Source organism: Hippocampus zosterae, chromosome 7 (assembly GCF_025434085.1).
Source record: "Hippocampus zosterae strain Florida chromosome 7, ASM2543408v3, whole genome shotgun sequence".
Lineage (NCBI taxonomy): Eukaryota > Metazoa > Chordata > Actinopteri > Syngnathiformes > Syngnathidae > Hippocampus > Hippocampus zosterae.
In genome coordinates, this window is record NC_067457.1 from 19,928,280 (window position 1) to 19,955,422 (window position 27,143).

At 43.9% G+C, this 27,143-nt stretch overlaps 1 protein-coding gene across 2 annotated transcripts; it reads right to left on the bottom strand.

Moving 5' to 3' along the window:
* Positions 1-462: 462 nt before the first annotated feature.
* On the bottom strand, positions 463-25,239 carry cdk6 (cyclin-dependent kinase 6). 2 transcript variants are annotated; one of them, XM_052072220.1, is made up of 8 exons: positions 24,707-25,239; positions 23,563-24,094; positions 19,369-19,504; positions 15,737-15,904; positions 8,645-8,754; positions 3,942-3,992; positions 3,715-3,850; positions 463-3,254 (listed from the first exon to the last, which is right to left on the bottom strand). In XM_052072220.1, exons 2-8 carry the CDS (start codon positions 23,784-23,786, stop codon positions 3,102-3,104), a joined length of 978 nt encoding a protein of 325 aa, XP_051928180.1. In that variant the 5' UTR covers positions 23,787-24,094; positions 24,707-25,239; the 3' UTR covers positions 463-3,101. The 2 variants fall into 2 exon arrangements, with proteins under 2 accessions (XP_051928180.1, XP_051928179.1); XM_052072219.1 differs by having other exon boundaries at positions 23,563-23,907; positions 24,707-25,238.
* Between the last annotated feature and the right edge of the window lie 1,904 nt (positions 25,240-27,143).

Sequence of the window (27,143 nt, forward strand, 5' to 3'; positions counted from 1 at the left end):
GTTAGGTAGAAAGTACAAATATCCGTTTTCAAATGTCAGAGGTCAAAGTAAAAAGCCAACAGAAAAACAAAGTAATGCACAAATACCGTAAAAAGCTAGCCTGTAGTTTTTTTTATCACTGCAAACCAAAAACGCAGGAGAAAATTTAAATGAACAACTGATAGTGATGGGATCAAAATTATCATTATAGAAATGAAGACACAGCTTATGTAGCAGTCTTGCACACATTCCGCATTGAGCAACAACTACATGCAACCAACAACCTCCCCCTTTTTTTGTAGGTGTCGGACATGTCAATTTGTAGCTTTTTGCAGCTCTCGTTTCCTTTAATGCTGCTGTGTCATCTTTTGACTCTGCTTTTGGTAAAACGTCCAAATGACACCCAGACCTCATTTATTCGACCCCATTTCTTTGCAGGGTTACATTGAAACGTATGTCATGTATAATTAGGATCCAACACAATTTTCGTAAAAAGCGGCTTTTAATTCAGCTGGTGTAAACAATAATATGACACCAATTCTTGAATTCATTCAATAACACCATGATTGTTTTGTTCCGTGTCCCAATTTGACGTGCTGAAAACGTGACAGGAACGTGTTATTTGACTTACAAAATGCTTTGTCCCTAAAACAGCGAAACCTCTAAAAGCTCAAAAGTAGAATTCAATTTTACTCATTTTAAAACGTGATACTGTTACTGGCTAAGAAACAATATACAGTGATTGTATCAAGTTTAAAAGACTAAAGCAGTCGTTACCAAAACTCCTACAAACCTAAAATATTTTGAGCTTTCATTGCATTGTATGTCACAACATCAGATTTGAATCATTTCCAAACAGAATGTTTACACAGTGCTGAGTCAAGCCGATAAGGATTTGTTGATTACGTTCACCAATTAGCAACAAAAGGTTGCTTTTGTGGCCAAAAAAAAAAGAACAGTTCATACAGGCAGTTATATTCATACAGTAATGACTACAGTAACATAACGTGATAAATAGGACTGACAGTAGGATATGATCAATGGCATGATCATTGGACAGCTTGAAGAGAACCTGAAGGAGTTGTAATGTGATCAGTTAGTAGCCAGATGATGTGCAAACTGTGCGAAAGGTTTGGACACCCGGAGCAAAAACCTGAGAAAGAATCACTTTGTGTGTCTGTGAGTGTATGTGTGAAAAGTGTGTGTGTGTGTGTGTGTGTGTGTGTATGTGTGCTAGCAGCACGACCAGTTAAGAGAAGATACACCAGTGTTAAAAGTATGTTACTGTTCTGCGCAAAACAAAAAAAAAAACTATATAGAAAAATACATCTCTGCAACTTCCTTTTTTTCTTTGCTGGTAAAAAATAAAAATCAAAATTGAACAGAGCGGGACTTATCTATAAAATAACGGGGGAAGAAGTTTAAGATATTTGTGCATTATTTAGAAGAAGAAAAAAATAACACGCACACATATTTGCAGCCACTTACAAGCCGAAGGAAATTCAACAAGCACCCGCAGAACCCGCCAGACATTTTCAACAGACAAAATACTCTCGCCGTACAACATTCCACTGACCCTCACTTTGTTACCTGATCCGCTTTTGTGACATTTCTATGGGCTGACAATGCAAATATCAGACATTTTCTACAATGACTGCTGCACTACAAACAGCACAGTATAGTCATCTAGCCATTTATACATTCCTTACATCGTCAATTTATCCTCACACAGGTTTGGTAATCCTCAATAGAGTTGGTATAAGAATACTTTATGCCCCGGCGTCTTAAAAAAAAAATCAAGTACACACCTTGATAAAACATGCATATAAGACTTAGCAATAAAATTAAAATTAAATACAGAATATTGGTAGCAAAATTCTATGCCAAATGTACTGATGAATCGTGCTGGTGGGACTAAAGCCACCTATTGCAAGCGTGTACGTTACTGTGTCAGTTGAATATAAAAAAAAAAAAAGGTTATAAGACACCTTGATGGCTAACTATCATCATGTCAGAAACATCAAGGGAGTGGCAAGAACTGTACATTTTCATCATTGCCGGAGCACCAGTATCAGCCCATGATGTTGATAAATGCCTTTAAGTGTGCTTGGCCCCAAAGTCGCAAAGACCATTAGAATCCTGCTACTGGTCTGCAGTTACGCGGGGCATCCTCTGGATGGCAGTATAACGTTTGTAAGGCCTGCAATGTTGGCGGCGGTAAGTGGCAGTTAGTCATGACTCATTCGTTTGGCGTCTACGGGAACATCAGTGCACACTTGACGTGTTCGTAAATGCGACCGTGCTTGTGCTTCACAAGTCCATAAAGTAGAAGAATGATCCATTTTAGGCATCGCCCCCCCCCCCCCTCCAATCGAGTAGTCTCGGAAGGGAGCTCTACACTGGTCGCACAGTGGCTGCTGCATGGAGTCTACAGTCCTTTCACTGATTAGTCCCAGTCATAGAAGAGTCTTTGCATTGATAACGTAGTCAATCATCAACATTTTAGAACCTAAAAGCAGCAATTTCAATCCATCAGTTCACAGGAGGAGGATAGCGTTTGTGCATATCCGGGGCGGAAGATCCTCATTCCTAGCATTGCCTTCTTCCGAGTACTCTCCTAGAAGGGTTTATTTAAGCATACTGTACGCACCACCTGGTCGTTCGTGCTTTGTTCTGTTATACCACAATGAATCACAGTGGAGTAAGTTTTAACGCTGAACAGAAAAGCTACAAATATAAAACACAAAATCACACAAGGATTCATCCCCTTTTCAATGATCGCCTTTGGTTGCTGCATGACTGTTGGGAATTTATACACACGGGGGCCCGCAAGCTCTCAAAATTCAACTTGCAAACAAGTAAGCGACACCTCAAGCATGGGAGCTAATTTTGAGCGGTGGCAGAATTGTGAAGTGAAATGTCAGGCCATTTCTAAAAGCTATTCAAGAGATGAATGTTTGTCTTGCATCATCTTGTGTTTTATACTTCAATTTCATCCATTTTACAGCTCATTTCACTGGGAGTCATAGTTCAAAGCACTTTGATTGAACAGTCAAAGACTGTCAAGACCAACGAGCGGCCGGGTGAATACTTGGTGACACGGTGAGGGACAGTGAGGACACTCAGGCAGTCCTCTCTTCAATAGCGGGCTTGTTGCCGGGGATAGGCTGTGCCGCATACACACTTCGACTGAGGCTGTCCACACTTTGGAAATAAGGGTGGGTAAGTGCAGCAAATGCAGATATCCTCCTGGAGGGATTGAAGGCGAGAAATTGCTGCATAGAGGACAGAAAAAAAAGTCAGACAGCAAAGTTATTGTCATGGACCGTTAAAAAAAAAAAAAAAAAAAAACCTGACCAACTAAAGTGTAATATGCATGCCGGGCCAATAGTTGGCGATAGCACAAACGCAAAGGCAGATGTTGAACACCAGCTACCTCACAGAGAAAACAATCTTCTTTGGACCGCACACGGAAAAACTAAAAAAAAATTAACAGGAAAATAATATTCATATCTCAACTGTATTTATTTATTTTGTAATTGAACCACAAACAACATGGCGAGATTGTCAAGCAAGCAACACAGACTCTCCACTCGCGAGTCTCCGGGCCCGGATGGCTACCCCACCGACTTTATGAAACATTTCGGCTGATTCCTACTTGCTGCTCTGCGGGGCTACACGTTAACGGCAAAACGATTTCATCGTCGTCACAGAACCAATTAAATTTGGACGTACCAACAAGAGGGCCCGCCCTTGCTCGTCTATGTCAGGAACCAAGTCCTCTATTGGCTTAGCAGGCTGCGGGGTGAAGGCACTCTGTGGTAGGGCCACCTCCTGGGGCCAGTCCTCTGCCGAAGGTACCCCAACAACACTGTGGGGATGACAGCAGAGAGGAGCGTTCTCTTCCTTCGCTCCCAAAACGATGCGAGCGGTCATCCAAATTCAAATCTCCAGATACTCACTCAAAAATCTTTCCCAGCTGATCGACGTCAGAGTTCCCGCGAAACAGAGGTCTGCGAGGGAGAGGAAACCTTTGAGTGTCACTGTGCAAAATCTCACAGGCGAATTTGACTAGCGATCCGCACACATGAAAACATTCAATCGTCAGCATGAGTATGACGATATTTCCAAGTGATTGCTTTTGTGTTTAGGTCATGTTTGATAAATAGTGATTGCAAACGGCTCCGGATGATTTATGTTGCATACTTTCAATTTGTGTTTGTTGGTTTCCTTAATTGCATGGTGATAATGGCGTTGGGCGGCCCGGTAGTCCAGTGGTTAGCACGTCGGCTTCACAGTGCAGAGGTACCGGGTTCGATTCCAGCTCCGGCCTCCCTGTGCGGAGTTTGCATGTTCTCCCCGGGCCTGCGTGGGTTTTCTCCGGGTGCTCCGGTTTCCTCCCACATTCCAAAAACATGCGTGGCAGGCTGATTGAACACTCTAAATTGTCCCTAGGTGTGAGTGTGAGTGCGAATGGTTGTTCGTCTCTGTGTGCCCTGCGATTGGTTGGCAACCGATTCAGGGTGTCCCCCGCCTACTGCCCGAAGACAGCTGGGATAGGCTCCAGCACCCCCCGCGTCCTAGTGAGGATCAAGCGGTTAGGAAGATGAATGAATGAATGAATAATGGCGTTCATAAAACATGGATTAAGTCAAGTTAAGTCCCCACCAAAGCTGGCCCAGGTACCACATTTACAGCCCATAATTTTCAAGCTGACATTTGTGCCGATTTCATGTCGTAGTTTGGAATGCAAATGAACACAATACACGCACTGTATACATACTGTGTTGATAAACTGCGTTTTTGAGCCCGAGGCAAAATGGCAAGTGTCACTCTCAAGGAAAGAAGTCTCACACTTGCATCTCCATCTCGAGCATTCAGCATTGTGAGGTTGTACTGGTAACGCGGGTGAAAAAAAAAAAAAAGACGAGAGGAAAACGGCAGCAAGACTGCTGGTGGTTCCTGTGGCTTTGGCCCGTCTTCGGAAGCCCGTGGGCGTCCATGTCTGCTTTGGCACGGGCGCAAATTCCAGGAGTCAGCATCAGAGCAAGTTTGCCGTTGGTAGCACGGGACGGAAAAAGCCCAAGCATCCTGTGCGCGTTCGCTCGCTCTCGCTTTCGCCGTGAATGTTAAATCGTAAAATAGGAGTGGGAGCGGCGTGTGAAAGAAACGTGTGATTATCCGAATAGAGAACGAAGCATGGGAACTCGACCTTCCCGCTGAAGGTGTTGATGTCAGAGGCTTAATTTGAACAATGCCCTTTGTGCCCAACAAATGTGGTACTTCTGAAAATATGTAAACATGCTCTATTTTTAGCCATGCAACAGAAGACGGAACAATGCACATCTTTACTGTTTTACTTTTATTCGAAGGCTCGGGAGGGGTGAAAAGTGAAGCTGTTCCACTTTGCATCTTCTCCCAATTGCTGTTCGGGCTTTGCCAAAGTATGAGCAATGCTTTGAGAAAGGTAAGCAATTAGACAGGGCAGACTGCGGCTTGGCACCGGGTACGCTAATCATCGCACCAATCAAAGTGTTCATTCACTTAATACAGAATTTGTTGCAGCTATTCCAATAAGCGGCCTTCTTAATTGACGAGACTTTGTGCGTCTGGTCGCCGACGGCTCGCTGAAAGCCCTTTGAAAGGCAACCGCATCTGTGCGGGTTTCCAAACCGCCTTTGAGATCACACCAAACCAGTTTTGAAGATTCACCTCCAGCAAAGCCATCGTGCCAAAACAAGCAGGGCTGATAATTCCGAAAGGTCCGTTTTTAAACCTGCTGCGGATTGCCGGTTTGTTCGCGGTGACCACAGGCATGCGCACGCAGTTGCGGACGCCGTGCTAGTCTTCACACTGGATTTGTCCTCCTTTGTGAGGTTTTGCATCCGCATATACTGTGAAGTGTTTATGCCCCCCCCCCACCCTCCCCCGCCCCCTTTGCCCTCCACTATACACACACAGGGAATATGCTAGGTTGGGAGAGTCAGCTGAGTCATGCTTCCTTCAGCGCCAATACTTCTCTGTCCCACATTCCACTGCAGCAACCTCTGGAATGCCTGTGTGTGTATGTGCATGCGTGTGTGCATGGTTGCACGTGAGTGTCAAGTTGGGTGGCAAATCGAGAGGAAAAAGAGCGTTTTGTCTGATGTGGTGATGCTTTTTTTTTTTAAACCCCCCCTCCACCCACCACCCGATCCTCTCCCCGCCCCGTTTTAAACAGTATAACATATGCACAAGGTGTTGGTGGAGGTTTATCAATAGAAAAAGCCTCCGGCGTAACGGACTGTGAGAAAGTCAACATGGATGCGAGGCTTCTGCCGGACCATTAACACAACACGGTCGACCTTTTTAAGATTAGAGGAATGTCAACAAGCAGGCGGTTTTCTCTTTCTCATTCACTTCCAACCATGACTCACATTGACACTTATCCGAGCCATGCAAATGTAGACTTGTATGATATTTGCTCAAATTCCTTTCACAACAATGTAGTCATTAGAGGAGGCATTAAACGTTGGTATGTTAGACCATGAAAGGGGGAAACTTGCTCCAGGGGTCGCTGATGCAAAGGCAAATACGCTGAAAAAAAGGCTTTGTTGAATTGACTCCATTTTATTCTGTTAAATGTTTGTGTAAAATAAAATCTGGGTCGTTGTGTGGGCTACCTTAAAAGTGTGTCTGGATCGAGATGTTTTAATGTTGTGCAACCACTTGACAAAACGAATTTGTCAAGTAAATTAAATGCAACACCTTTTTTTTTGTTATCCCCCCCCCCTCAAAAATTGTGAACACATTTTAACCATGTGCAACCGATACATGTTCAAACTAAGAAAATTTAAAGAAACTTTTTTTACAGTATTTTCGATGCACTGTATAAGGCTCACTCACAGATTTGCAAAAAGTCTCAAAACAACATCCATGGTTGCATTTCCATGCCTCTTGGCAATACTCGGGTCGAGTAAGTTTCTTTTTTTCTCTTATCATTTAACAACTAAAAGAAAAAAGACAAAAACATTGGGGTATCAACAATGAAAAGCTCATTTTGAGTGCAACCTTAACACGCAATCTGATGAACACAATATTTCATGCGGCACCTATTCTGATGGTCACAAATAATCAGCGGGGTTCTTTCTGAATTTTCAGTGGCTAAAATCTTGGACTTGGGGGGCCGGGAAGACGGCAAACAATAGATTTCTCTCCCATTGTTCCGCCCCGCCCCCCACCCTCTGCGACAGCATCGCCCAGGTGCCCTTTAATCTCTAACAGGTGGCCTTTTAAAAAGCCAACTTAATCACCTTGAGAGAGACCGAGTGTGCACGTGGGCGTGGGTGCGTGTCCATTACAGCGTTCTCTGCCCGGCTCTCTGTCCTTAGGCGAAGTTGGACAAAATAGAGTGCGATGAAGTGACATGTCAGAACTTTTTTGTTGTTGTTGTTAAATAGTAGCCTACTAGATATACCGAATATTATTTTATTATTGGACTACTGGACACTTTATATTGCTCGATGGCGCTCCACAAAATTTGCATATTTGTTGCTGTCTCAGATCTTCTGTAATTTGGAATGAATTAGGAGTTTTTTTTAATTTACGTGACAACAGATGGGGTCAGAATCAAGCTGAAACAAAAAAAGGACAAGTCTTACGCAGAGGGAACGGCGCCGCTTGGTTTGTTCAATGGCACTTCATTCAGATTTCGCTTTCATGTGCATACTGTATTTACTCGCAGTCAGTCACATTGTGCCAGTCTCACCGCATGTCGTGCAATCACCGCGGGGGTCAGTGGGTGTGCGCGCGTGTGTGTGTGTGTGTGTGTGTGTGTGTGTGTGTGTGTGTGGTGGCTGTGTGTGGACGGTTGGGGAAGGAAGCATAAATTGCCATTCTTATCTCCACGAAAGCAGACCATTAAAGTCAGTTGCTCAACAGAAACAATTTTTTTAACCCTTCATATTTAAACCGCCGCTATGACGAATATGGCGATCCCGAACGGATTTTAAAAATGGGAAGGAAGCAAAGCTTTTGACTAGGTTTGACGGAAAATGAGGTTATTAGCTTGGGATGGCTTCAGGGTGTGAAGTCAGTTAGACCGCAAACTGACAAACACCTTCTGTATATCAAGAAGTGGCGTCTCGACTTATGTGCTGAAAACCACAGCGAGTTGCCAGTCATTACTGGAATAGTTTGATAAGCCAACTGTGATGACCCTGCCCTCGCGGCTCAAAATGCATCGGACAGATGGGTTTTTGTCTCACAGCAGCATGATTTGGGAAAACTTCAGCCTACAAACAAAAGATGGAATTATTTTAATGTACTCCCCCCATCGTAAGCAAACTCGTTGTTTTCAACATGCGGGTGAGATTCCAGGCACCAATTCATCTAGCGGACTGTGAATGTGCAAAGCTAGGTGCTGCTGTTTTGGTTAGCAACGTGGCTCAGCAGTTAATTTGTCAGTGGCAATGACTGTATTGTCTACCTCGCAACTAAATGCAGCATGGGATCTATTCGAGGGACGACCACTATTATAAATAAAATATATTATTATTATTATTATTATAAATACCGGAACAGTATGAGTTATTTATAACACGTCTTCCCTTTCAGGTTTTGCATCTGGTACCGTCTATTCATTAACCGCTAACCCGCATGCTACAGTGAACACATTTCGCCTCACCTCCGTCTGAACATCTCAGCAAAGATGCAGCCGACGCTCCACAGGTCCACTGGGGTCGCGTAACTAGACTGCAGCAGCACCTCCGGGGCTCTGTACCACAGTGTCACCACCTATAGCGTTCGGAGAGAACGGTGGTGAGAATAATTTTTACATAAATAATTTTTTTAATGTATTGTCACACAATCCAACATTTCCATTCAAAATGTAATAATCCATTACGGTCGCTTTATTTTTGGCATGATTTTCACGTTCCTTTGTGCTTCTCTCATGAGTAAGCAGCGACATTGTTGTAAAAAAAAAAAAAAGTCTCCAGATACAAACTCGGTGACCATCGAATTATAATGGAAGGTTTCCAGGTGCTTTCCTAAAGGCCTTGATTTATCATCAACCTCTCGCTTTTGTTCCACCTCCTCAGGCACTGCAGCACGCTGATCAAAATCAAAAAGCGAACACCGGAAAGCAACGTGAGTGCAGTGAGTCACCTACACGTATCATGGTTTCATGCAGCATAGATTTTAGGGGGGGGGGGGGGGGAGCGCAAAGTTGAAAAAATGACAGTATTTACTAATGAGCTTGAAAAAAGATCCTGACAACAAATGCAAAGTTTTGGATGAGGTCTTTTCTACTGTGCTTATGAGCACTCAATTTCGGGAGCCGGTTTGCAGATCTGATTTAACGGATCCTTAGGCGAGGCCGATTAGGCCAATCCAACATATCAGTCCCAGTTCTACTTTAAAACTATTAATAGAATTGAGAGTTGCTTTTTTGCAGATGTGAGATACTCTCATCTCCTGTTTCCTGCTCAAGTGGAAATGAGGGAGGAAGCTGGGACAAGTAGGCTGTGAATGCGATGGCTTTGAAAAGCTACTGACCAAATAAATAGCCTGATAAGTCAAGATCGGAAGACTTCAGTATTCTAAAAAAAACTTTTCATTTGCATTTTGGGGGATTTCCTTCACCACATTATGTGTAAGAGAGAAGTTCATCTCGCTCACATGAGTAACCCCAACTGTTGTTTTAATACGCAACCGTATAACTTCTCTTTACAATTTTACGGCAGTTAAGAATGTTAAACATTAAAGAGCCTCTGGAGTAAAATATTTGATGAAGGCCACAGTTTCACTTTCAAATTATTTTTACAACTTTTTTTGTTTTTTTACTTGGGAATAGATTACTTCAAAGCTAATTATTTACCATGATAAATTTAATTTGGGAATTTAAAGAGGAAGGGAGAGACAGAAAGCTGGTGATTGAAAAAAAAAACCCCACACACAAAAATCGTTACTTATGATAATGTCTCATTATCGCTGCGGTTTGCAGGCATAAAATGTATCTGTTCTTATCCTTCCACCCGCTGCATCATTTCAAAGCAGTGCGAGCACATTGCTTGCACGTGCAGCCTTCTAAGAAGAACCACAGACCTGGAGTTTGCAGTATATCCGCTGCAGTGCAATTCAGTTATTCGAAAACCTAAAACGTTACCCACAAGCGCAGATATCGTCTGCATTTATCACTTATTTGGCCCCACACACATACCAAAAAAAAAAAAAAAAAACTGCAAGAAAGATGGGGCGACTGACACTGACAAGTTCTCGGATACCATTTTTGTCGCAGCCAATCTATGGTCGGGTGAAACCTTATTATGCTTCTGAACTGCATAATAAACTCGGCACACTTTTTTCTGTCGTCGGCGCTTGGTAGATAAGACCCCAAACTAAAAGTGTTTTTCTGAACTCCTCCACACTACGCTCAGATCATATCCCACTTTCTTCAACTTAAGTATTTCATGACGCTGCGCAGACTAGAGTGGAAGAGGAAATGTCATTTGACAGCTGAAGGCATCATGCGAACCCTTTCACACGCCGTTTGCCACTTTAAAAAAAAAAAAGTCACATCATTCTTCAATTATGACGCACAGATTTTATTGGGATCTTTCATGACAATAAATTATCGGGGTTTTCTGCCTCTTTTCCATGATTGTCTGGGTCACATTATAATTTGGTCTCGCCCTCCATGTGTTCCTGTAGTTCAACGGTGAATGTTGCAAGAGTAAATATACAGGTGGTAGAGGGAGGTGTGGGGGGGGGGGGGGGGGGGTTGCAGGAAGAAGGAGGTTCGACTTTTGTTTCTATGGTCTGCTGTTCTATGTTGTCAGTATTTTTCTTGGCTGCTTTCTTCCCTTCTTCCACACGGTAACACAAACAACGGAGGGGGGTGGGGGGGTCAGACAAAGCCGAGCAGAGGGGAAAAAAAAAAAAGTTAGTCAGTCTGTGTGTGGTGTACGAGGCTGACTCCAGATCGGAGGACAGCATTCTGAGAATTCCTTTCAGCTGAGAGCATCCTCCCCCTCACCGCCGCTAACGCCGTCCTCCACTTTCACTGCTGAGCTCTCAGCCCCAGAGGACCTCCAGACCTCCTGGGTCAGACCTCCGCGGCCGTGCCACTTGCAGCGCCTGGACCCCTGCCACCGGCGTTGTGCGCGAGCACATCGGAGGAGGACAATAGGGTGCATGAATGCCAGTGTGTGGGTGTTTGTTAGCGAATGTGGGAGTGGTTGCACGTGACTGAATGAGCACCTGCGTTCGCCTCGTTGAATACGCTCCGGTGCCAAAAAGCGCTCGTGTGAATGTGTGTGGCTCCAAAAGAATGCCCAATTATCTCAAACATGTGCCTGATGTTTTAAAAGGCTAATTGCAGTATATTATCTATCATCCCTGTGGGCAATTTAACATTAAACATACTCAAGATAGTTGATAGCAAAAGATCAGTTGAAAGCATGCGGCACAGGCAGAGCCATCGATTTATCTAGCAAGGGTTGTAAATAGAGTGGGCGCATATAACCCCACACACCAAGAAATAAGGGACACGATTAAAAGCTTGAAACTGTTCATTCACTTATTGCAGAATAAGTGCAGTAAACGTTTGGTGTTGTCACGTTTCCCAGCTTGTACACATTATCAGTCTTAGGTCAGAATGTGATTACATTCCTGAGAGCAATTCAGCACAAATTAAAGTCTCCCAAAGTGAATCTCAGAGGAAAGGGGATAAAAGGTTCAGGGTGTGTAGGCAAGCCACATATGGGAAGAGCAGAGGATATAGAAATAATTATCATACGAGGGAAAACAGTCTACAGGGTTCTCGGCCTGAGAGTCCCCGCAGGCCCCATTCAGTCCTTGTAACGACAATATTTCATGACTGGTTCGCTCCTTTCCTCCCTCTTGTTCTGCAATTTATAGTCGCAACAATCAGACTGCACCTGGCCAAGAAAGGACATGAAAGTGAGATTATCGGGGATATTGATATATGGCTCGAAAGAAAAGTGCTCGAGCAGCAGACAAACTGTTACAGTAAAACAGACTGTTGCCAAAGTATGCACAGCATACAGGAATGCAGCATGGGGCCCTCAGCAAGTGAAACAAAGACAGCACAGTCAGTGGCTCCCTCTCCCCTGTGCTACCACATCCGCACATCATTAGCTGGAAAATTCCAGATATATGCCGTCATTTTTTCTCTCGCCCCCCACACCCCCTCCCCTTCCTGCTACGGACACAGCTTCCATATCCCGTTGCACTTTTGTGTGTGTGCACATGTTCGACTCCCGCTGCTTAGAATCCCCATTTGGTGACCTGGAGCGACACCAAAGACTGGTGACAATTAATATAGTTTGGGGCCGGGGTGGGGGTTGGGGGGGGGGGGGGGGCGCGATGCTGGCGAGATGCAAGAAGCACGGTGCACGTGAGGGTGAATGTAAATATAAACAGTGAAAGCAAAGCCTTGACCTGCGTGCATGTAGCAAGCTAAATGCGTTAGCTAAAGTTCTGGGACAGCTCCTTCACTTTTGGCTGCAGTCAAAGCATACAAGCGTTTCCTCCCCCCCACCCCACCCCATGTGGAGCTGTTTGAGGAGATATCTAAACAATCCCCGAGTGCGCTACACGTGCTCTCCTACATTGACCCCCCACCCCCCACCCCGACCCTCCCTGGTCTTCATTGTTCCCCCTTTTCAAATAGCAGAAATGCATTTCAGCAAAGCAGATCAATTCAGAGACTACTACTGCCCTGACAGGGAGATATTAGTGTTCTAAGTCTTGCTTGATGTGCTACCGGATTATAAAAGGGCTCATATGGTAGACATTGGGCTCTTGAAAACATTTATAAGAACCATTCTTCTGTTTTGAGTGCAGGAAATATGTTTTTGATTTGTGTTGCCTGAGATATGCTTCTATTTTTGTAATTGCAGAGGGACGCCTTAATTGGTTAAAAAAAAAACTTTTGTGTGTCCTGAGATATGCTTCTATTTTTGTAATTGCAGAGGGACGCCTTAATTGGTCAAAAAAAAAACTTTAATGAGGGGGTCAGGGGGGAAGACATCTGCTTTCAGAAGAAGCTATAGAGGTGTCCGCGGGCCATCTTCAAGAATACTTACTTACAAAAGCATGCTTGCTACTAATCTTACGCCTGTTAAATGTAGCAACCCCCGGGATAATTTACATGCAAAGCAGAAAAACGCAAATCAAACAAGTGATTAGTCTGGTGGTATTCTCCTTGAATCCAATTTTACAAACGATGCAATCCACAAGACATGGATGAATGGAAGCTAATTGTTATGTCACGTCATATTTTGCCAGATGAGCGAAAAGAGAAAATAGGCATAACACCTAAAAAAAGTCACCGTGCTTCTACCGTCAAAACAATACCAAAAAATAGGATTGAAGCTTGATGTTGGATCCTTACAAATGAGCAGAAACATACCTAATAAAAATGCTGTTATATGTACACCACACCCATAGGTGGCGATGTAACTTTGAGACCACCGATCTTTTTTTCAGTCTTCAAAATGTGCATACAAGAAACCAAAATGTTTGAGCATGTCCACAGTTTCACTGATCCTCGTGATCAGAATTCAAGAAACAAAAATCTTGGCTGGTGGTTAGGATTGGTTGGATTTACAGTTTTGAAATAAGAAACGGCAAATTTTCTTTAATCAAGCAAAAACTGTGCTGTGATCTATTCTCAATGAAATATTTCACCCAATAAATTTGGGAAGCTGGTAATCGGCCCAACTCTTTCCTCTGTGGCACGTCAGATGAACCCATCAGCTTTGCCCATCTGCCTGTCACTCACGGCAGTTCAATGAAGCCGGAGCCAGACTGGGTCATTAAAATGCCATTAACAAAGCAACTGCCCCCTGGGGACTACCAGAGGCAGCCTAATCGAGGCCTCGGTACCAACCCAATGGGTGGTCTCTCTCTCTCTCTCTTTCTCAAGATATGCAAAACTTCATAAAAATGGTGATGTGGATGGTCAGCCAAATGCAATCGTTACACATCTACTTTCAGATTTTTCTTGTCAGAATAGCTAAACACAGTAGCGACCAAAGCAGCACTGATGACTCTAAGAGGCTTTTAAAACATAGATTTTCAACTACCGGTCACAGACAAAGATCATGAGAATCTTGACTGAGAAGGCATCTTTGTCATTTCAAATGGAGGATACAAAACCCTTCAGTGCTATGCTAATATAGTCATTTGACCAGTGTTAGAACACGTGTATGTCCAAGGTTGATGAGCATGAAGATGCTAAGGTTGATTACAGTGGAAATTTCAATTGGTAAGACTGAAACAAAACAAAAAAATGAGACGGGGACTTTGGAGCAAGTTTATGCAAATGGCCACCGCAGACATTGACATTTGAAAAGTGCAAAATGAATCACAAAGAGAAGTCTTGGTCCCTTAAGCAAGAGCAGTTCTCCACAGCCCATCTGTCTGCCAATAACGGTGGCATTAGGTGACTAAATCAGTAACTGCTGCTCTGTGTTGGGCAAGGGGGAAGATCCTCTTAAACGGTGTGGCGCTTTGTGTACAATACATGCAATTCATAGCTTCTATGAGCCGTGAAGAAGCGTAGAATGGCTTAATGAAGGTGGTGTACGATTGTATGTGGGGTTTTGTTTGGGGGGGTAGACTCAGGAACATTTATCTGGGAGCGAAGAGCCGTGCTGCACTCTACCACACACAGCTTTAAACTCACACACTTGTATTATTGTGGCCTTTGCTGTACAAGTATAGTCAAAGAAGGAAATGAGTGTGAGTGTGAGCGAGTGCGTGTGCACAAACCAGCTCAAAAATTAAACCCCTTGGTGTGCACAAGTGATTTACGGTTCACGATGTGTTTCACTCACACCTCAAGTTGAATTCCCTTTTTAGAATGCAACCTTCGAAATGGTACCCTTGCCAGTAATACCAGTGTTAAGGCAATGGCGGGAAGAAAAACTCCCACTGCACAGCACACTTTTTGGAGGCATTATGTTCAATGTGAAAATCATTTGACACTTCAGATATGTTTCGGTGTAATGAAGAACAAATACTGCACATTAATATTCCTACTATTTTTCAGATGCTTTTAAAATGTGTGTGAAAACTAATTGGGTCATTTGAAATACTGACAAGCCAGCAAGCATCAAGCAAAATGAATAAATAAATAAGTGGCAAAAATATTACAAATCAATCCCTAAAATAAATAAGTTAATGTTGTGCATGGCTAGTAAGAAAATATCCCTTAATAATTCAGGACAAAAAATATATATTCTGAGCGACATTTGCTGCCTGTGTCTTGAAGTGAGTTCTTCAGTCTCCATTTTATCTGGTCATCGGCGCCCACAAGCTCAGCAGCGGGACATCAAAGTACCAAGAGCGGGAAAGGGAGGGGTCCTTGCGTCTCCTCATCTGTCCCATCCCTGTCTACTATTGCCACTGAGGAATTCCTGAGAGTAAGAGCCACAGGAGCCCTTGGCTCTTACTTTACACTGAGAAATTCGATCATGTGACTCACTGGAATGGAACTGCCCGCTCATGTCCCACGAGCGCCCGACAAATCACATTTACATCATTTTTCATCCAACTCCCACGGGATGAGAGGGGATTTGACAGCAGTATGTCTGCACTTTCATTATAGAAATAAAAAAAAACATGAATGAAGCTCAATTTGGCAAGATTTCTTGAACCAAGAATCCCAAATGGCTTCATCTGGCGGTATCTCTCAAGGTAAGCAACTGTAAGATCGGACTTTATTATCTGTGAGATATGGACTCACCACAGAGGTGAGCGCCATCTGGAAGCTGTAGATGCGGGCGAGACCAAAGTCGGCTAGTTTAATCTGTCCTCCGCTGGTGACCAAGATGTTCTGCGGTTTGAGGTCACGGTGAACTACACGGTGTGAATGCAGGAAGTCCAGCCCCTGGAGCAGCTGATACATCATATTCTGTAAGAAAACAATCAGTCAGTAACTTTTTTTGAACAGAGATATTCTCACTGGCTAAACATGGAAACTAAATAGCCCGAATGTCATAAGCTTCACAAAAATGGCAGACAGAGTTTGGTAGAAAAGGAGTTAATGGAGGAGGCCTGTGTCTTTTCTTGTTGACTGTGGCAGATGTTTGATAACACACACACACACATACACACAAATGATAGAAGGAGGCCCCGCTCTATACAAGCGTGGAGCTCTGTTTCATAGCAGCTGCTCCGCTGGAGTTAATTGGCATTCCCTCTCATTTTATGACCACAGGCTGACCTCAAAAATGGCCATAGGCACTGCATCGATAACGCATGAGCTCAAGAAAACGAGCGCGAGGAGAAGGCAACTATGTCGAACCAGCTTGGACTTGTTCCTCCCAAACTGAAATAACTTCCCAAAACAGGTCTTGCTTGCACCTGTACACAAGTAACGAGCCATTGATAAAGAAAGTGGTGGTTTTGGCTCCGGAATGAAGCTCATACCGAAAGGGCAGAGCGCCGGTTTTGGATCGTTTATGGTATTCCAATAAAAGACCAGCTTGCATATCCAAATTCAGAAGGGGAAGGGTTGGACGTATACGGCGTATGGAAGCCACTTAAAAAAGGAAGGAAGGAAAAATAATAATTAAATTCGGGCGGCTCGATGCGTCTTATCCCAGCCTTTACATACACACACGCTCCTGTAAATACACACATGCCCCTTAGCCCACCGGCCTCCCACCCTTCCCAAAAAAAGTCCCCAGCCAAGACCTCACAAGTGACATGGAGCTGAGCCCACAGCTCTATTCACTAACTGACCAGCTGGTGAGTGAGTCAAAGAGGCCTGCACACTCAAGCAGAAAACATTAGCAAGCGGCGCAGGGCTGGCTGCTGTGCAGCGCGGGAGATGGGGACACCCCGCCGTGGACACGAGGAGCCGAGAGCGTGCGCGTTTGTATACATACAAATGGCGTGTCCCCCGGCCCCGCGTCCACCTAAACACACAACCGTCCGATTTGCGTACACCTCGGCTTGTCGGGTGTCGAAGCTTGGTGTGTAATAACGCGTGTATGTGAAAATGTTCAGTGCGTTTGTATGTCTGTGTGTGGTAAGGGGGTAGTCGGGGGGGTCCTGACCAAGGGCAGGCAGGATGCATAAACAGACCTTCCTTTCTACATCTCCATCCAGCCATGACCTAGTGAGGAGGGCAGCAGACAGACAGGGTCATAGAACAGAGGGAGGCAGTTGGTTATTTTAACGTGCGTGTGCGCGCGTGTATGTGTGTGTGTGTGTGTTGACACAATAGCACCCCCCAGTCAGTTCCTCTCTGCTTTAAATAACCATTTCACCGTGCTTCCTTTCAGCAGGATTTGCTAGTAAATGCTAATTACCTCAGAAGTGTGACTCTTAGACAAACACACAAACAATGATGCCCCCCACTTGGCCTCAGCGCCTTCTTCTCTGATGTATCAATTTCTACTACAAGTGAGTCAACTGTACAGGTGATTGACAGCATGGCAGATACAATAGACCCAAATATAAATGTGTTGTAAAGTTTAAATTTGAAACTGCCATGCATTTTAAGCAAGTCAGTTCCCCCAAGCGTTCGAACTCAGAAAAGTCCTTAGGCCATCTTGGTTTGGAAGAGACAATATCACACAAAAAGGCAACCGGTTTGACCCCACAAAAACAGAGGGGCCGGGGGGGGGGGGGGGGGGGGGGAGTAGTAAGCCCTCTGCAAGATGCAGCCACAACATGGCTTTCTGGGTATGCTTCCTTTTCTAATGCAAATGTACCAAAGGCGGCCATATTGTTTATTGTAGTGAGGCACAATATGGGACATCTGCCGGTTAGCGTTAGTGTAATTCCCTCCCCATGCTTCATTAACCTCCCCCTTTATAGGCTCAGAGAATAGAGCTGTGGTAGCCTGGATGATGGCAGCGGAGAAGGGTGGGCGACACCCAAGCGCTGGCCCCGGCCGAGGCGCACTGAGCCTGGGGTAGCTCGGCTGCTTGATGTCCTTCCAGCTCATTTAATTCCTGGAGGAGGGCCCCTTTCATCAATGAGCATGTGGTGGGTCTCCGAGCCGAGTGGAGGGTGGGGGCAGCGGGGACAGAGGTGGACAGGCTGGCAAGGAGTGGGGTAACTGGTTTTATGCTGGTTTAGGGTCAACTGTATCTGAGCTTTGTTAACGTGTAGGGGATTTAATGGTAACATCAACAGGCTAAGGTGGGTAAGGGTTGCATGGATGTTCAGGGAAAGCAAAGCGGGCACAAAGACGAGCCCCACAGGTTGCTCACCCTCCACAGATCTGACGGTGGGATGAGCGGCATAGCTCTCCAGCAGGGCACTTTGTGAACGAACCATTATTTCATTCATAAATCACAAATTTGGTTCAATAAAAAAATGGCAATGATCATAACAAATGGTGGCCATTTTAGAAAAATATTCCATGTCAAGATAATTTGCATTGGGGAGAAAAAGAACTTGAACATATTCATGCAACACAATTATTTGCAATTGTGAAACAGGTAAGAGAATACATTGAGAACAAATAAGAGATGAGCCGCTGATTTTTTTTTCTTCAGAGAAATAATGTGTGAAAAAAAATGCGACACGTAACCGGCATTGTCGTATGCTTTTGAATGGCAGAAATTAACGCCGATAATCTTTGGTGATTTTTTTTTTTTAACGGAATCTGCGTACACATTGTGTGGTAAAGTAATACAAGCAAGAAATTACAGCGCTAGACACTACATTGGGTAAAGACCTCAGGTCAGATACACCCGTTTCGTCTATGCTTACACCGTTTATCATCAATATCGCTGTTTGACAGAACGTTCACACATAAACTAGGCCCTTGGGGTGGAAAAAAACCGACAGATATTCAAGCTTCCACAAGGTCTCCATTTCAAAACTGACACTTCAACTCAGAGGCCCAAAAATGGAGCTCTAACTCCCCAGTATTGTAAACGTTAAATCATGGGACCTAGGGGTGAAACACGATTAAGAGTTCTTTAAAAAAAAAAAAAGGTTTGTGGGAAAGATTAAAAAAAAAACTGTCACAGAGGAAGGGTTAATGGCGCGTCCAGTTCCGACCTTTGGGCAATTTGTAAGTGAAGACTCAGTGGATTTTAGCACACTGGAGCAACCGATGAAGGCACTTCCGTATGCTCATAATGGCCCTCACACAGTATAACTTTCAATCCAATATAAAACTTTTCCGTAAAAGCAAAAATCTTTAGATTTGATTACTTCATTCACACACGAGTTTCATTCAAGCCACGGTGGATTATCAAATATCTCCTTTTCCATTTATAATAGAAGTCTAGTTGCCCTCAAGTCACCTTAGTGGTTTGATATGTGTCACAACAATTGAACACAAACTACAGAAACTCGTTGCTGGTCGTCAACTCTTTAAGCTGTCGACTAGTAGCCACTCGTCGTTACCTTGATGATTTCTGGCGGCACGCCGGGGTCAGGGGCTTTCTCTAGGTAGGTGGTCAGGTCTTGATCCACATGCTCAAAGACCAGGGTGAGTTTGGTTTCGCGGTTAGTCCGAGACACTGTGCACACGTCAAAGAGCCTGGAAGAGGAGGAAAAGTGAGCGATCAATAAATATACTGTAGCTGGCTGATTGTGCCGAACATCCAAAAACGAGTCAAGTTCAAACTATTATGTTCGACATCACGCATAAAGTCAGTCAATCTCGCGAGACTTCATCTCACTAAAAATCCAAAGGATTAAGTCCACAGAAGGTGTTTTTGTTAGGGGGGTTGGGGCACCATATAATGTACCAACGATGGCAAAGAGAAAAAAGTGGGAACCGAAAGTGGAACTTGCTGCAACATAGGAAAGAGTCTGGCAGCCACAGGATTGCTTTGCTAACACCTTCCTGTTCTGTCTCCGCGTAGGTGCTGGTCGAGAAAAGTGTGAGGAATAATACTTTATTATAGTGTCACATAGTTGAGATAATTGGGTTTTTTTTTTGGTTACATCAATTTTTTTGGTCCATCAAAATCATTTGGAAGTGCACCAGTGTCACAGAGCAACTTTGTGTCAGACTTTGGAGGTTTCGCTAAATTACTCGTGCGAATATCTGCAACAATATTTCGTTCACTTGACATCACTTGACCAAACCAGCCAAAAGAGGTGAGCTATGACGGCCGCTACCTGAGCCCTTAGGCATTGTGATGTCATTTTCAGTCAATAGCAAGTGTCAGTAAAAGGCAAAATGGCCGCCACCTGAGATGGATAAAAACTGGTGTATTTTTCTGCTTAATTCATCTTCCACAAACATATTATTCATCAGAATACCATGTTTAGCCGAGTGGGAGTTGAGGGGGGGGACATATTACAAACGTTTTTTTTTTCATAACGATTCCCCTGAAACCTTTTAATTCCCACGACAAGTTCAAAGAATTTTTGACCGCTGTAAAACCTTGTTGCTGCCTGTGCATGTTCATTGAAAGCTTTGGAATCTTATTGAGTTGAATGATCACAAGAAAGCAATGCAGGAAAATAACAACATATTGTCCTTTCTAAACAATTTAGCCTTGTAAAAACAAAGCTTTCAGCCATTAAAGGCTAGCAAACCCTAATCATCAGTGGTTAAGGTTGTGCCAAACGAGGCAACAAGCAAAGGCCAAGAATCCAGATTATGTCTGCAACCTGCCAAATGAGGCTTTGGTGAAAAGCTAAAACAAAAAAATGATGCAGTGTGCCATCTTCAAAGAGCCGGGGGACGCAAGCGGCATTCCTCAAACGGCGCTATGACAACTCCTGATGCTCTTTGGCATGTTAAAGAGAGCTGCGGCAAGGGCGTCATCTTCCATCACAGTAGCGATGTCTGGAGGCGAAGGGAAACGTAATGGAAACGTAGCGGCCATGAGCTGTGTTGACACCGATTAGTTATTGGCATCACATGACCTCATCAAGTATATCCAGAAAAGTCTAAATCAATGTCAAATATTGGGTCAGCGCAAGTGAATGATTATACCAAAACATGACGGGGAGTATTTAATCTGTCTTTATCCATTTCGGAAATAAATACATTGTGAGATCTTGAAGTGTGAGGGTCCTACTGCGTCACATTAATTACAACTTCCATGCACGTAAAGAAAAGACGGAATATCTCTTTTAGTCCTCCGACAAGGCTTCATGCGTCCATGCCGACGCTCTTGAAAGAGGCGGACTGGAAACGCTCGAGTCAGTGGTGTGAATGAGAGGTGCTTCGTTCAAGGTATTAGTACCGCGTGTGCGATGTCAAAGAATAGATGACGCCCTTCTCTTGAAGCGTTGAGGTGAAACGCCCCTCACAGCTCGATTGTCGGCCTACAATGTGTGCTCTCAGCAGACACTCAACATATGGAATGAATAATGGAGCTCATTACCAACATCCAGCGGTTGCCGGGAGTCTCACAGAAGGGCCACAATGCACCCTTCCTGGCCTGAGGTGCTCGGTTATAATGTTTGGGTAAACTGGGGGGTCCCTGCACCAATTCAAAAAGCTTTTAACCATTACGGGAGAGATTCTAATGCCCCCCCCCCCCCCAACCTTTCACAGTGGCAGATCTACACTCCAAACTGAGCTGACGGAATGGTTTTTGGTCAAGTTAAAAATAATTCATCGCAATTGTGCTCGGACAAAGGCATCATCACTCATTATTCAATGATTCACTGAGGAATTATTGTTAGAAGCAAGAATGTGAATGCGATGCTTCCGTCATATCCGTTGAGGACTTCCCCAATGCATAAGAGTGGCATAGATAAATGACCGGTGATTGTTTGAAATGAAACCGAAATTAAATGGCCTCAGTTAGCAATTAACAATGGAATTAATCAAAACCTACCGGCCCAGGAGTGAAGCACGGGCCGAATGGAAATGGAAATTGGAAACGCAGTCAAGCCAAAAATGATTTATACGTACCCTTGTCAAACTTTAGAATTTTGTTTGTGTTTTGTTTTGTCGTACATTCGGATAACTAGAAATGGAATGACACAATAATGTCACAAAGACTATAAGATGTTGTGTTTAGTTTCGTGCCAAATTAAAAACACAAATTTAAATTTAAACAATGCATCTTCAAACGTACCGTTAATGAATAACCAACGGTGATTCGAGAAGCAATATTCCCCATGATGCACTGCATCGATAGCAAATTCATGAATAGTGGTACGAAAATGCGATTATTTAATCAAGAGAACACATCTGAGTCATTTATTCAAGCAAAAGAAAAGTCAATTAATTATCCCCCCTCACCCCCCCCCCATGATCATGCTAATTGATTTACCACCATGACAAGTTTTCAATCAACTTAGCTGTTGACATGTAAATTACGTCTCGGGTCGAAGCAATTTACCCACTCGTGACTAATCTGCTTTTTGACTCACACGTCACATTCAAACAACGTGCGCGCTCGAGAAGAAGGCTATAATCATTCCAGCTCTGACATCACGGAGAAATGTCCGACAGTCCAGTGGTCACCAACTACTGGGCCACAGACTGGTAAGAGGACGTAGGACATTTGGTACTTGGCCAGAAAGAGAAACACCTTACAACACAAAATAAAAAGACAATGACATTCAAACATCCTCCCCCCAGCAGGGCTTTAATGTCGTTGTAATATCATTAACAACCACTAGATGGCAGATATGGCTTAGCTGCACCTACAGTGGGCCTTATACTGCTCTATACCACAACGTGAGTCTGCCATTTTTTTTCCCCCGATTTAGAATGATCAAAATTTTGAGCGAGATGATTTTTATGAGAAAATAAATAAATATATAAAATGTAAAATATAATACTTTATGTTGGTTTCTTCAGCAGCTTCGCGTCGTCCTTGAATGGTAATTTTTATGCAAGAGAGCGCGTTGCACTGAAATAAAACAGTATTGGATTGGATAAGCTTTATCGTCAAATGCACTGTATGTGTAACAGACAGCACAGATTACATTTCTTCCCTCTCAACATAAAACAAGATGAATATGTAGTTATTTAGTTGTTTGAATCGGATTTTTAATACATGCATGCAAAAATATATATATATATATTTTGTACGCATGCATGCATACATTTTATTGGTTAGGAAGTGTGTGGCCCAATGCCCCCCCCCTCGAGTAGACCCGGTGAAAACTGCCCACCCTTGATCTACATGCATTACTCCACCACTTGTGTTCAACTACAAGCCGCTTAAAGGGTTATAAGACTGGGGCACAAATGCTATTTAGGAGCCCATCTATGGTGTTTTTCCATTTTATTAGCCGAGTGAACTTTCATAAGGCAAAGCAATGTGATTGTTTGAGATACACGGCATGGAATTCTCGCTGCTTTACACATAGTTTGTCTGTAAACTTCAACTCGGAGATGCATTTCATAGCTTGAAGCCTCTTTTTGAAAGACTGCTCACTACGTGCCAAATTTCTGCTTGTTTTTTTAGTGAGTTGAACTCAATGACCCATACAATGCTAGCAGCTCATATTGTATGTTGTACTAAATAGTGATTGGGTGGTAGGGAGTGCCTGAATAATTACGAACACAGCCATGGTGAGCAACACATAAACGTGCATATATTAGAGCAGGTTCTTACTTAAAATGAGAGTTTGGCCACGCACAGACACACACCTTTTCTTCCCAAAACTTACCTGACAACATTGGGATGCTCAAAGGCTTCCAGCTGCCTCAGTACCGCCACCTCCCGGATGGTTGAGAGAGGCATCCCCTCTTCCTCCGTCTGGACGCGAACTCGTTTTAGGGCAACAAATCGTCCTCCGTTCTTCAGATCTCTGGCTTTGTACACTTTTCCATAGGCGCCTTCTCCAATCTCGGCCACGGGCTCATACTGCGTACCAATCGTTTCTTTGTCCATTTTTGCTTATTTTTTTCCCTCCTCGTCTTGTTGAAAATAGTGCGGGGATTCCCAGCGAGGCTGACGAGCCAGACTTTCTCACCGAGACATATTCACAGGAAAAAGTGGGCACGTGCAATGCCTAGATGACAGAGAGACACGGTTGGAGGTACACACCATCTTTGTCAGAGTTGGTCAAAATGTGCCCCAGGTAGCAATTACAGGACTGTCATCATGTTTTTTTCCCGACTATCACTACAGCAGCCTCGATGCCTCCCAACTTGCACTCCTCCTCCTCCTCCTCCTGTTACGCTTAACATGTCCTCCTCCTCTTAAAACAAAGTTAAAACACAAGAAAAAACATTACTTTAACGTCAGTGTTTTTATGCTAGCTCTATGTGAAACACGCAGTCTGGTGCGTTCAAAGACTCACCGCACATGCAAATGTTCCAAGACATGGACTGTCTCGCGTTAAAGGAAATCGAACAGCATTTAAAGAGAACAAGCAGAAATAAAGTACAAGCTAACACGTTTTGAGTGCCATATCTAGCCTCTTCCCCTGTGTCCATTTTTAGCAACATTTGTTATGAGCTAAAAGTTTGTCACTGAGGCCACACAAACGTTGCGAGCACGTGGCTGTCTCCTGGCTGCATTGTCTAAACTTCAACAGTTTTAAGTCCTTTTAAAACGCTAACAAGAATTGCCTTTCATACATCAAGCCTCCTATTATTACCCCAAGGCTTGCGTTTTAGGTTTTAATACCACTTTCATTCTCAAGAACGGCTACGACTATTTTTAACACATTTTAATTGATTAAAAATTCAAATAAATTCAATCGCGTGGTTGAAATGCTCCATTTTGCCTGCTAAATATAACTGGACACTAGCGCAACATGTATACACACTTTTAGTCTCACATTCAACACGACTTTTAGTGTTTACCTCGTTTTATGTTGTCAATAATATGTCGCAACGTCGGCATGTCCGATAAAGTGAGGGGGCACCCGGGTCTCCGACAAGAAAAAAAAAGGAAAAAAGGGTCGCTCAAACGCATCCCTGTCCACTGTACTCCATACGGGGGCCACACAGGTAGCTGTTGAACGGTGCATGCTCTAAACCCCCATCCCTCAAACTGCACCAGGCAGGGACACTCAAACTGGGGGAGGAGGAGGGTGTGCGGGGGGAGGCGGAGGGTTGTTCGAAAGCTCCACACACGCACACGCGCGCGCACCCACGCACACACACACAGCCTACAACTGTTAGTGGGGTGGGGTGGGGTACGCAGGACAAAAGCAAACGCGTGATACAAGCCCTCCAAAGCCACGCTCCTCTTTAGATTCCCCCCTTTCTCTCGATCTCCCCCCCTTCCCCCCTTCCATATATCCCCCAAACAAGCCCATGCACCAGCAGCCTCGTTCGGCCGTGTGAGCTGCGTCTCCGCCTGGCTTTCCCACGCCGGCTGAATGTGGCCTGACCCCCTTCAGAGAGGTTTGACACGGAGCGGGGACATTTCCGCATTCCTCCCCGACTACAAAGGCACACCGCCTCCTCTTTGCTCTCCCCTCGGCCTCCTCGGAGCTTTACCATTCATAGTGCTCCTCGCCGGCGGGTTTTGTCTCCCGTGTCAAACTCGGGAGCGCCGCAGGGGTCGGGGGTGTGCATGGGGGGGGGGGGGGGGGGGGGGGGGTTGGATGGACGGCCGGACACACTATCTATCTCCCTTCGCACCCATTGACGAGCTCCGGCGGCAACAATGAGCCAGCAGGGGTGATACGTAGAGTGCTCAACCTGGATGGTCCCAAAGGGGTCAGGTTCAAGGCCCGGGGCTTGATCTCTGACATGGGGACTCTTCTGCTCCGGTGGTCATTTGGACTACAGTACGTTATGTAACAAGCCTAATTTGGTCAATAGTACCCCATACAAGAGGTGGAAAAAGTACCTAAAATAAAATATACCTAAAATACTTGTATAAAAAAAACACACACATTCTAGTCCTGGTAGAAGTACTCTTTTACTTAACTTAAAGTAAAAAAAGTAAGGTCATTTGTTAACAACACTGGTTTTGATAACTTGACACAGTTCAACTTTTTTTTTTTTAAACCAAGAGCTCGCCAGTGTTGACACAGACTTCTTATGCCAGTGGTACTGTGTCGCTGAGTTTACATTAAAAAAATTAATCCGAAATCAGCGGTGACCTGAATTAAGATGTGATATGGCCGCCATACAATTAGTAACTCGCTGAAGTTCATTCGGGAGTCACTGCTTAGAAGGTAAATGAATAGCGAATACAGAATTTGGGTGTGAATCCGAGTTCTTCTGCAAGGGAGACTGACCCAAATTGGGTAATTAAATGACGAATAAACAAAAGGATGTAACATAGGAATGTAATGCCATAATGTTCATAAATTGTCATATTGCACAAGACAGTTTTCACCATTTCACAATCAGCAAAGCAGTTTCCTCCTTCCACAAATGTGAAAGAAATGCTTGTTTTTAGCTTCAATACAGGCCTATCAAGTTAATTAAGGAAATTACCATTGATCGTAAGAGTCGTCATCAATATTGCAGGCTTGTTTTCCAACAGTTTCTTCTCATGATGGGCAAAGTTGAGACATGACAGGACTTGATGTCAGATTTTCTCAATGAAAGGCCAGCTGCAGTGTGGAAGTTGCATTATCATAACTATTGGTAAGCATTTATTGTATGAGAAGACCAGGAAAAGACGAGCAAGTTGCCTGATTGATTTCTTATGCTATTGATTCCTATGCTTATGCTTAACTTGGCAGTCAAGGGCCAACATCTTAGGCAAATGTAATGAAATTGCAATTGGAAATGACAAAAGCAAACTATGAGCCTCTGACTAAATGTGGAAATTTAGATGTTTTTTTTGTCATCGTTAGTGTGAAATCTGCTTTGAAAGCAATCCCCAGGGAGGACTAAATTAGCATGATTGCTTCTTTTCTGGTGCTGCAAAACAAAGCAATTTTATTCACTGTGTGTGGTGAGGAGACTTTCAAACATTTATCCAAACACATTCTGAAAATGAGTGTTGGATATCATTTCCCACATCAACTACCATGTCAGTGTTTGACAATGTAATATATTTTGTATCAACTTTCCACAGTCTGTGTTTATTTTATGAAAGGGAATCACTTTCTGGAGAGGAAGGAGGAACAAGCCAGTCGTTTGGGAGCACACTGTCGTTTTTATCTTCATCATTTATTTTTGAACACGTGAAACTTTTGCAATTGGTGATTATATTGTGGATGATATATTATGTCAGTCTTGTTTCAAGTGGACGGAACCAAACCAAACCAAACCGCAAACTCAAAGCAAATCCGAAATGTGGTCCAAATGTACATAAATCGCCGTAACAAGA